Below are 12,502 nucleotides of genomic sequence, written 5' to 3' on the forward strand. Positions count from 1 at the left end.
CATTAGACAACAGAAAACTTCAATCAAGACAGAACACTTGACAGCATTTTGGGATTTAAATGCAGGTATACACAAAATTTATATATTAAAAAATTAAAGAAAATTTTCAATTCCTTTTTATAATAAAGTTTAAGTGCACAAATACATCCCAAATCCAACATAAAATAGCTTTGCTTTGGGGGCAGCTAGGTGGCGCAGTGGATAAAGCACTGGCCCTGGATTCAGGAGTACCTGAGTTCAAATCCAGTCTCAGACACTTGACACTTACTAGCTGTGTGACCCTGGGCAAGTCACTTGACCCCCATTGCCCCTCCAAAAAAAAAAATAGCTTTGCTTTGTTGTGTCTCTAAAAAGCATTTTAGTTATTTAGAACAGGCAAAGAAAAAGCAATCCTCTGAGTTCTAGGCTTCACAAAAGGATTCTGTTTTAAAATTATAGACATAATTCTGATGTGCAAATATGCAATAAATATATACACATGCATTCCTACCTGCTTTACATCATTCTAGAGTATTCACAGTAGAATCAAGCGAAGGGTTAGAAATGTTCAAAGGCTGGGCTTTATGATACATTTGCAATTCTATTATTTGGGTGTGCAATGAAGTTAGACTGCAAAACAATGTCATTTTAAGAATTTTATTTTAACAAAAAATCCATTTTGGCCCATTTATGAATGTTTCAAAAGAAATCTCAATTTTTGTTGGTTGGATAGTTTTTCCTCTCTTCATTTTTTCGTGATTGTATTAGGTTCGATTTGCCACGGGTATCCTCAACTAGTTCTCTCAGGCGGGACAAATGGTGCAAAGCCCTTTTGGAAAAAATACAAAATATAATAGACTAAGAGTACACAGTGAATATTCAGTACATAGAGGAAAAAAGAGATAGCACTGTTCTTATATAAAATAAAATAACTAGATAATGTTAGACTACTCAATTTTGATACCATTTGGGACTAATAATTTATCTTAGTTTCTATAAGTATTGTGAATAATTCCAAGAACATAAATATTTTAATCTTAAAAACCTTGGAAGCCAAACTTTACAGCATAAATGGTAAGGGTTTTTATCCCGGTATTTAGAAAATATGCTTTTGTATGGTTTCAGCAAATAAAACTCTTTGGTGTGAGACAATGTAACCTCTTGGCCCTAGTTGCTGCCTCTCCAGTACAAGAAATAATGTGAGTCCCTTCTCTACTTAGCAAGAATATACTAAAGATATTTAAGAAAATTAAAAAAAAATTATTGTGCACTTGTCAAAAGAAAGATAATAGAAAAATACACTTAAATACTTAAGTAGATATCCTCATTGAACCTCTAATTTTCTAGGCCTCTATTTTTCATCTGAATGCATGATAGCATACATTCAATTATGTGAAAATATATCCTAATCTCTAGGGCACTCATATGATTCTTACACCATCCATTATTACTGTCACAATGTCCCTAATGTTATTAGATAATAGACGTCTACCACATTCACCCAATGACAATTTCTTCAGTGACTTCAGTACCTGACTTACAAACTTCAATACCAAAATCTATCATCATCCTCACTGATTTCAGTATTCATACTGAATACCCTTTTAACACTCTAGTTTCACTATTCATGACTTCTTCAACTTCCATGGCCTCCATCTCCACTCTAGTTCATCTGCACAAAGTGGTGATGCCTTAAATCTTCTTTTTTTTTTTTTTTTAAGTGAGGCATTTGGGGTTAAGTGACTTGCCCAGGGTCACACAGCTAGTAAGTGTTAAGTGTCTGAGGCCAGATTTGAACTCAGGTACTCCTGACTCCAGGGCCCGTGCTCTATCCACTGCGCCACCTAGCTGCCCCTCTTAAATCTTAATATCATCCAACATCACCCCAAACTACTCCACCTCTTCCTCCTCTTTCCTCTCATAACATCTTACCTTATCACATATTTATTTATCTGTTGTACATCTTCCCTCCTCAAACTTCCCACACCCCATCGATAAGCTCCTTCAATTCAGGGATCAGATTGGCTTTTATTACATACTAGGCACTGTGTCAGGTGCTGGGGATATACATTTTTTAAAAAAGTGAAGCAGGCCTTTCCTTCAAGTAATGTATATTTTGATAGGGGAAGAAACACATATAAGGAAGACGTGACCAAGGAAGGGAGTTTTGGATTGGGCAGTCACAGGAATCGTGAGGAAAGCCACAGGGCAATCAATGATCCTTTCCAGAAGTAATGATAGCATTGTTTTGATAAGATGTCTGGGTAGCTGGTCATAAGGTATGCTCTGGAGCTGGCTGGATAGAATGGGTAAGATGAGTTTGTACTCATTCACTCACCAATAATGACATTTCACACTCGGGGAGGATAAAAGACAATTGACATTGAGGGATAAGCCAAAAAAGCAGATTATAAAAAGCATACAAAAACCTGAAACATCATACTTGTTTGGAATTATTTTGCATAGGGACAGATAGCTTGAAACACCTCAATATCTACTGAAGATTGTCATTATATTACATCACAGTACAATAAGTGATAATAATGATGATCTGAATCAAGAAAAGGATCAGTTATATTATATATCTATATGGCAGATGCCTATGTAGTACAGTGTTTTAAAACTGCATTTTTAAATAAAAAGTGGTTAGAATTTTTTAAAGATATTTCAGTATTTATAGAGAGGCAGCTTAGTTTAGTGGATAGAACATTGGTGTCAAAGTCAGAACCACATGTTCACATCCACCTCTGTACAAACTCACTGTGTGATCCTGGGTTTAACTTCATAGTTTCTCAGAACTATAACTTGCAGAGAAGATACCAACCTGCACTGGTAAAGGGAGTGTTTTCATTCTGGAGTTCTGTATACCGATTAAATCTGATGTATAATCACTACCCTCTATCCTACTTAAATCCTTAAATATAGATACTTATGTGGAAAATTCAATTTTGTGGTTAGGAGAAAGAGTTATATATCCCTGCAAAGGGAAATTAAATGGTGATATCAGATTATAATTTGTGGTTAATGTCTCTCTGTAAAAAGAAAAAAAGAAAAGAAATAAGAAATCTTAGAGTTGAAGAATGCTAAAGAGGCCCTTAAAATGTTTCAAGCCTTCTCCAAGGTTATTTTAACAACTGCTTTTCTTCCTTTTCTCTTCTCTTACCTTTCTAAGGTCCATTGGGGAAAAGTGTCTGTGATTTAATGATAAACAGAATGGGACTAAGAAAAATATGGATTGTTGTGTATTACAGTTGTCAACTGGCAATCACAATGTCATGAGACTTATGTGAAAACTAGGTTTATTACAGGAGAAATGAACATGCATGGGAACCCAATAGGCTCAAAGTTTTTACAGCAACTTACACTTTTATAATATCAGGACAAAGGGAGGAGGGGATATCAGGAAGAGGCATAACATGGAAGAGGGAACAGTGCAGCACAGGTGTAGGACACCAAGACCACTCCCCACAGGGAGGAGCAGAGCAATGGCAAAAACAACTTTCTTTTCCCTTGGGAACTGCTAAACTAAGAAATAAGGAGGGCCACCTCATCTATAGAAGACCCCAGATGCAGAAGCATTATCCAAGCCTGGCACAGATGACTGACACCTGTCATGCCTCCCAAGGACACACAGGGAATCCAGCTTGGGATACAACAATAAATTATGTCAGCTCAGGGGAACTTTGGCCTTGACACATTCAGGACCCCCTGCATGCTCTGAGTCCAGTTTTTCTGGGAAATATGACAAATCAAAAAGACAAGTTCAGGGGATCTCCTTAATACAATGCACATTTGTAATACCGGATACTGAGGGAGGTTGAGGCTAGTAAATTATTTGAGCTCCTGATTCTAAGCTGTTGTTGGGCTAAAGCTGATTAGGTGCCTATAAAAGCCAAGCATCAATATGGTGAACCCCTGAGAGCAGAGGGTCCCTAGGTTGCCTAGGAAGTGGCATATTGGCTCCCATCAAAAACAGACCAGCAGTGGATCAGGTCTATGAGTGGCCACTGTACTTCTAGCCTGAGTAAAATAGTAGGCCAGTCTCTCTTCGCCTGCTCTCCTCCCCACCACCTAGAAAAAGCAAAACCCTATAGACAGACAGACAGACATTTGTAGAAGGAAGACTATAGGATTAAGGTAGTATGTCTACTCATCTTAAGTCACTTTTATTTATTCCTCAAACTTTCATTATTCTTGTATTCTACAATATGAGAATGTGACAAAAAGGTGGGGTTAACTCACATTTTGGGAGACACCTAGGTCCTACTTTGGTTCCACCCTCATTTATTCAAAGCATATTTAATAAATTATTTCTAAGAATCAATCAATAAGCATTTGTTAAGTACCTACCATTGAATGTATGGGGTACTCTACTGTGCTAGGTGGTGGGAATATAAAGACAATGGAACAGTCCCTGCCCTAAAGAAGCTTAAATTCTATCAAGCAAGAAAAACAACATGCTCTTCATTTCTCACTAAACTGCCTAGAGACTTCTCCATCATGCCCCAGAAACTTCTTCATCCTGGAAAATCACTTCAACCCTAGAATTTGCCTTGGAAAGAGATCGTACAAAGGGAAAAGAGGGTGGCAGCTAGGTGGTGCAGTGGATAGATCACCAGCCCCGTATTCAGGAAGACCTGAGTTCAAATCCGGCTTCAGACCCTTGACACTTACTAGCTGTGTGACCCTGGGCAAGTCACTTAACTCCAACTGCCTCATCAAAAAAAAAAAAAAAAGGGAAAGGACCCACATATACAAAAATATTTATAGCAGCTCTTTTTGTGGTGGAACAGAACTGGAAATTATGGGGATGCCCATCAACTGGGGAATTGCTAAACAAGTTGTGGTATATGAATGTAATGGAATACTATTGTGCTATAAGAAATGAGGAGCAGGCAGATTTCAGAAAAACCTGGAAAGATTTACATGACCTGATGCTGAGTGAAGTGAGCAGAACCAAGGGAACATTGTATACAATATCAACAACATTGTGCAATGATGAACTATGATTGACTTAGCTCTTCACAGAAATGCAATGATAAAAGACAATTACAACTAGCTGAGTGACCCTGGGCAAGTCACTTAACGCCCATTACCCCGCAAAAAAAAAAAAAAAAAAGACAATTACAAAGTACTAATGTTAGAAAATGCTCTCCACATCCAGAGAAAGAACTATGGAGTCTGAATGCAGATTGAAGCATACTATTTTCACTTTTTTTCCTTTTTCTTTCTTTTGTTTTTCCCTTTTGTCATAATTCTTCTTTCACAACATGACTAATGTAGAAATATGTTTAACTTGATTGTACTGTATAGCCTATATCAGATTGCCTGCTATTTTAGGGAAGGGGAAAGGAAGGGAGGAAGAAAAATTTGGAACTAAAATCTTAAAAGATGAATGGTGAAAACTATCTTTACATGTAATTGGAAAAAATGAAATACTATTAAGTGCGAAAAAAGTAGCATCTAAACTGAGTTTTACTATGTATAATGTGTCTTGTTTGTTCTCTCAGCAATCTTCTTTTGAGATCATCAGCCTCATTTATTTAAAAGAAAAAAAAAACAAGGACTTAGAATAACATCTATTTGGTACAATCAGTTGCAAAGTTAAATAGAACCTAAAGCTAATATTTCTTCATTACTTTTGCCATATCATTCCTAACAGAATTCTGCTTTAAGTTAGGTCATGAGAAATAAGGAGGGAGCGAAAAATGATATGTAAATGACTGAAAGATTAGTCACACAGAAACACATGGTGTCCTTTTAAGTTTCAGGCTTGTTGTTTGAGATTCTGAGTCCAGGAATGACCAGAAAACTGCTAGATCCTCCACTGTACATCCCCACAGAACTGACAGGACAGGGTGAGATGGAATGAAATATCTGCCTGTACTGATATCCCAGAGAAGGTAGGGCAGTGAAAGTCGGATCTACCATCTAATTCCTTCTTGTTTCTCAGCATCCACTTTAGTTCAACCTCTCATCACATCTCCCTTAGACTATTTTAATGGCCTCCTAATTGGTTTTCTTGCCTCTCTCTAATCAAATTCATCTTCCAAAGATGTCAAAATGATTTTATGTATAAGAACACATCATTCCATTCCCCTGTTCAATAAACTCATCTCTAACCTCTAGGAGGAAGTATAATCTCCTCCATTTAATTTCTAAAGGCCTTCACAACCTGCCTCCTGACTATCTTTTCATCCTTGTTGTATATTACACCTCTTTCCACACTCTACATTTCAGTCAAACTTATGTGACAGCTTTCTAAGACTATAAATTAGATGACTTGCTACATTAAAGGAGGGAATTTCCATACAGATGAAAACCATACATCTGTATCCAAAAAAAATCACTAAACCAAGAAGTCATCCTGGCTTTTATAATCATGAAAGACTATTCACAGGGCAAGAACAAACTACTTTTATCATGGGAAAAATCAATGTTAACACAATAATTTGTGAGCCTGCTATAGTGGAAAAGTACTGTTTATACATTAGCATCTAGGTATAATTTATAAAGAGAGCCATGTGCCTCCCCTGAACATCTCAACAGGCACATTTATGAAGGCTGCATTTGTATTTGCTTTTCCTCTTTTTAAATGAGTCTCAAATAGTATTTGAAAAATTCAATCTTCTACCTGAGCACAATGAGAAAACAAATCATCAGTGTTCACTTAGTCCTTGCTTGACAAGATCCCTTTGTTGTTCAAAGAAACTAAGAGCTAAATGGACAGTTTGTGCATTTAGCCTAAGATGTCTAATGGACAAAAGCCAAGACCTAATAAGGGTCTTGATGTAATTACATGTAATGGAAGAATAAGTAATCAGGGCAGAATTCCATCACCACCTAAGAAAAGAATCTAGAATGTTGTGGCAACCCTTTTGGTTCAGTATATATTTTGGGGGGTGAGAAGAGGATAAAGACCTAGGGCTTTTTCACTTTTATTAGCCAAAATACCTATTGCTAAAAATAACAACTTTCAGATTTGGTGATCTTAGTTTGGTGTCTAAGAAATGGGATCCTCTAAGAATCCTGCTCCTCTATATTCCTGTGATCCAGAGTCCCCTTCTTAGACACTAAACTTAGCCCTCATCAGATTTGGTCCTCTAGTTTGGTGTCTAAGAATGGTTCTAAAAGGGTTGAATCAGCTTGTCAGAGACCATACTTAAGGAAATTTATGAACAATGGACATACCTTGTCCCTTTTTCTGGACAGTTAATATATGTGGCAAATGATTTCGATGAATGGAATTCAAAGTGAAACATTGTAGAACAGTATTTTAAACTTCTCTATTTCCATTCTCATTACTCTTATGGTGTAAAAAGGATCTGAATAGTCTACAATGCTCTACCTGGTCTGTGAACTTGTTTTAGAAAATATTTTGTTAAGCATATTTTGATATAACTGAGTTTCTTTCTAACATTAATATATATATTAATTTATGCATTTAAAAACATTATTTGGGTAAGCTTCACCAGACTGCCAAAGTGGTTCATGACCAAAAAAGATTAAACATTCCTGTCAATATCTATGTTTTAAAAAACAATGCAGGGGCAGCTAGGTGGCACAGTGGATAGAGCACCAGCCTGGATTCAGGAGTACCTGAGTTCAAATCCGGCCTCAGGCACTTAACACTTACTAGCTGTGTGACCCTGGGCAAGTCACTTAACCCCAATTGCCTCACTAAAAACAAAAACAAACAAACAAAACAAAAAAAAACCACAATGCAGGGGCAGCTAGGTGGCACAGTGGATAAAGCACCGACCCTGGATATTCAGGAGGACCTAAGTTGAAATCCGGCCTCAGACATTTGACACTTACTAGCTGTGTGACCTTGGGCAAGTCACTTAACCCTCATTGCCCCACAAAAACAACAACAACAACAACAAAACAAAACACAAAAATAGACCTCAAATTTGGAAGCAGAACAAAACCTCTGTCCTAGACTACCAAATAAGGTTCTTAGCCTGACTAGACCCTCAAGTACCATCATTATGATTTTCCTGAAATCCACCAAGTTTGGCTACCTGCAAAAATGTCAGACATGGTCCCTGTCTTTAAAGAGATTATTAAAATAATGCTTGAAACAAAAAAACCCACAAATATATTTATTTACACATCATATACACGCAAATGTTACATACATCTGAGAGTAATATTTGACTTTTTCTTATACCTTACCACCCCCTACTCAAGTTCTTTTTACCATTGCTGTTGATTCTATCTGGACAAGCTCTCTCACAAAAATCCCACTGCTCCATTTACATTGCCACCACCCTAGTACAGACCCTCATATTACATCTCACTTGGAAAATCACAATAGCCTAATAACTGTTTTTTTCTGCCTCTACTCTCTCTTTTTTCTACTCCATCCTTCACAAAGCTGCCAGAATACATAGTAGGAACTTCATAAAAATCTGACTCACTGAATTTCCCTTGCTCAAAATCTGCAGCAGCTCCCTACTTGCGCCCAAGACAACACATAGACTCCTAAGCCTGGTATTTAAAGCCCACCAAAATCTTTCCACCCATTATACATTACTCCCCTTCACATACATTATGTTCCAGCCAAAATAGATTTTGAGCAGTTCCTAGACTCAATGTATGATTCAAGCATTCAGAGGCCATTTGGGGGCCTAAAATGCAACCTCACCTTTGCATCTTAGAATCCTCTCCCTCCAAGCTTCAGCTCAGCTACCACCTTCTCCCTTCCCCAGCATATAAATATTATTTCTCTCCTCACATTTTCCCAAGAGCACTTTGTCTAGATCTGTCTATTACATCTTATACATTATTATATTTTTCTATGTGCAAGTCTAATCCCCCTTCCCAGTAAAATATAAGCTCCTCAAGGGAAGGAATTGTCTTTTAAAAAAAACTTTCTATCTTTGGTAGCAAGCACAGGGCTATATAGGTGTTTTAACAAATATTTGCTTATTTGGGAGGAGAAATACGCAAATACAATGCATAAATTACAGTGACGTCCCAATTAGTGCAACTAATGAATTCTGTGAAGTGGCCTCATGTGTTCAAATTTTCACTTTTTAGAATTACATGCCATCTAAAAAAAACTGTGTTACTCAGATATAAAAAGAGAATTTTCAGTGATTTAGTGACAGGATCCTTACATGGAGAGATGTATCACAAGAATTATTAATAGCTTGTCCCCAAAGGAAACTGTTAAGTCATCAATTTAAGACGAGTGCCCAAACATTTAAATAAAAAAGAAAGGCTTCTTGAAAGAATTAAAAATGTTACACTTGGGAACTTTTAATTGTTTTTTTTAGGGAAAGGAATAGTTGACAAATTAACTGCCAACATAGTCATTAAATAGTTTAACAAGCATTTATGTTCATAGATAAGAATATAGTTACTTTTGAAGAGATCTTGTAATAGGAATTATATCTTCCTTTATAGAACCTTCATCCTCTGGACACTATCAATAAAAACAGCAAATCAGGTTAAGTATTAAATTTTACAATATATAACATATATGCACATATTATATATACTATCTACATGTATTCTACTTATATAAACACAATAAAAATTATAATGTGTATTTATTTCTTTTTTTTTACAATGTGTATTTCTAAACAATGTGGTATATAATATTTTTGAGCAAACAGAATCTTGAAAAACATCTACTGACTTTCTGAAGCAATAATACCATCAAATGAATGGTTTTTTAGATCTTTCTATGGTCCTAAGACATTTTTGTGAATATCTGTGGCCAATCTGTTTAGAACAGTAGATCCATAATTTTGACAGAAGAATAAAATAGGATATTCCAAAAAGCAAAGGAGTAGAGTTGCCAAAAAAGAAAAGAAAAAAAGAGTTAGGAACATTTTAAACGAATGCACAGAAGACAATAGAAGGAAGGCAAGAAAGTAGGACAGCTTTAAAAGCTGTATGCTGAATTTATTAAATACTTAAAGGAAAAGCAAGCTGTACATAAGTGTCATGGTTTCTTATTTTAAAAAATCAAAATAGAGTAAGTTGCAACCCCAAATAAAATATCCTCCCAAACTGAGCCTAATTATCTCTGAAAAAAAGACAGCCCTTAAACAAAATGGATTTGTTGTTATTCAGTTATTTCAATTGTGTCTGACTCTGCATGATGTCATTTGGGATTTTCTTGGCAAAGAAGATACTGCATGATTTGCCATCTTCTCCAGCTCATTTTACAGATGAGGAACTAAGGCAAAAAGGGGTTAAGTGATTGCTAGTGCATTTAGGAACAAAATGGATGCATTTCTCAAAAAAAGGGGCAAACAGGACAACTAGCAAGAGACAGACAGAGACAAAGAGACAGAGAAGGGGGGGAGAGAGAGAGACAGAGAGAGAGAGAGAGAGAGGTGCAAATATATAAACAGATAACTCAAGAGAGAAAGATATAAGAAACATAATAAATGTAAGTAACAAGAAAAGCCTACACAATGAAATAGATACTATCTTGTTTATGGGCAATTGTTAGCCCCCCAAAAATGAAAAAAAAAAGAAAGTTGAATTGAGAGGTAAAAGAAAAAATAAAGACCATCAAGAGACAAAAATATATATATGTGGCTAAAGATTTAAGAGAATATTAAACATCATAAGGTAAGGATTAAGAACCATGAACATACTCCATGCTCCCTTATAAGTTAATTGATAGGGGGCAGCTAGGTGGCACAGTGGATAAAACACTAGCCCTGGATTCAAATCCAGCCTCAGACACTTGACACTTACTAGCTGTGTGACCCTGGGCAAGTAAGTTACTTAACCCTCACTGCCCTGCCCCCACCCCCAAATTAATTGATAGTTTCTCAAAAAGTAGGTGGGAGTTGGGGGCTATACGAAGTAGAGCAGAAGTAATGGAGGGGAGGATTAGGATAGGGGGATTAGAAAGTATGTCTCAAGATGGAGAAGCAAATAAAAGGCTTCCATTAAAAGTGTTCCCATGTGGGGTGGGGAGGCCTATATGTTTGTGGTGAGAGTGAAGGGCTTTATAATGGATTTTCTAGAGGAAGAATAGCCACAACACAAGGCTACTTTCTCTATGTGTTGTACTACCTAGGAAAGGGGATTTATATGTTCCCAGGATGAGACTGCAGCACCAAGGAGACAGAGAAAATGTAGACCTGGAGTTTAATTTTGTTTGTTTGTTTTTTGTTTTTTTGAGGGCAATGAGGGTTAAGTGACTTGCCCAGGGTCACACAGCTAGTTAAGTGTCAAGTGTCTGAGGCTGGATTTGAACTCAGGTCTTCCTGAATTCAAGGCCAGTGCTTTATCCACTGTGCCACCTAGCTGCCCCTATGGAGTTTAATTTTAACATGAATGAGAAAGACCACCCCCCCAGAAAAGGTGGGCCCATCAAAAACTAAATGAATGGGGTAAGAAATCTATAAAAAAACCCAGTAATTTATAAAATGGAATTAAAATTTTATATCCTAGAAGTTCCTCTTTTATGACATAAAATTAGTAAGGAATAAATATGTCCAAGAATGGGAGAACAGGATTCAGAATCAAGAGGAGGAAAGAAATGAAGAAGGCAAAGTAAATGAAAACTCTTTGGAAGAAGGCATCACAATCAATCAAAAACCCAAATACTTACTGAGAGCCCACAGTGTGCTCTGTGTACTGGGCTAGGTATTGGGAATAGAAATATAAAGGATAGATAAAATAATCCCTATTCACCAGGAGCTTACATTCTAATAAATGTTACTTAAGAATATCACTTAACATGAACAGGCAGTTTTCTGATGAAGAAACCAAAGCTATCTATTCCCATATGAAAAAATGCTCTAAATCTCTAATGATTAGAGAGATGCAAATTAAAACAATTTTGAGGTACCACCTGATACCTATTAGATTGGCTAAAATGACGAAAAAGGCAAATAATAAATGTTGGAGAAGCTGTGGAAAAATTGGAACACTAATGCATTGTTGGTGGAGTTGTGAACTGATCCAACCATTCTGGAGAGCAATTTGGAATTATGCCCAAAGGGCTATAAAGCTGTGCATACCCTTTGACCCGGCAATACTACTTTTGGGTCTTTTTCCCAAAGAGATCATGGAAAGGGGAAAAGAACCCACATGTACAAAAATATTTATAGCTGCTCTTTACGTGGTGGCAAGGAATCGGAAGTTATGGAGATGCCCATCAATTGGGGAATGGCTGGACAAGTTGTGCTATATGAATGTAATGGAATACTATTGTGCTGTAAGAAATGATGAGCAGGAGGAGTTCAGAGAAACCTGGAGGGTCTTGCGTGAGCTGATGATGAGTGAGATGACCAGAACCAGAAGAACATTGTACACAGTATCATCAACACTGTATGTTGATCTACTGTGATGGACTATATTCTTCTCACCAGTGCAATGGTACAGAAGAATTCCAGGGGACTCATGATGGAAGAGGATCTCCAAATCCAGGGGAAAAAAAAAGACTGTGGAGTATAGATGCTGAATGAACCATACTATTTCTTTTGTCTTTGGTGCTGTTGTTTTTCTATTTTGAAGTTTTTTGTCATTGCTCTGGTTTTTC

General features: G+C 36.7%; 1 protein-coding gene across 8 annotated transcripts in view; it reads right to left on the bottom strand.

Annotated features, from left to right (window-relative positions):
- Positions 1–622: 622 nt before the first annotated feature.
- Positions 623–12,502, bottom strand: part of POLI (DNA polymerase iota) — a 114,105-nt gene continuing 102,225 nt past the window's right edge. For 4 of the 8 annotated variants that reach the window (XM_043978759.1, XM_043978758.1, XM_043978761.1 and 1 more), the window contains 2 exons: positions 9,351–9,412; positions 623–808 (listed from right to left, as the gene is read on the bottom strand). In XM_043978759.1, coding sequence (XP_043834694.1) covers positions 691–808; positions 9,351–9,412 — 180 coding nt within the window. In that variant the 3' untranslated portion in view covers positions 623–690. Of the gene's footprint in view, positions 809–9,349; positions 9,413–12,502 lie in introns of those variants that run through there. The other 4 variants (XM_043978763.1, XM_043978762.1, XR_006354203.1 and 1 more) reach the window with 3 other exon arrangements.

The sequence above is a fragment of the Dromiciops gliroides genome, chromosome 1 (assembly GCF_019393635.1).
Source record: "Dromiciops gliroides isolate mDroGli1 chromosome 1, mDroGli1.pri, whole genome shotgun sequence".
In the NCBI taxonomy this organism is placed as follows: Eukaryota; Metazoa; Chordata; class Mammalia; order Microbiotheria; family Microbiotheriidae; genus Dromiciops; species Dromiciops gliroides.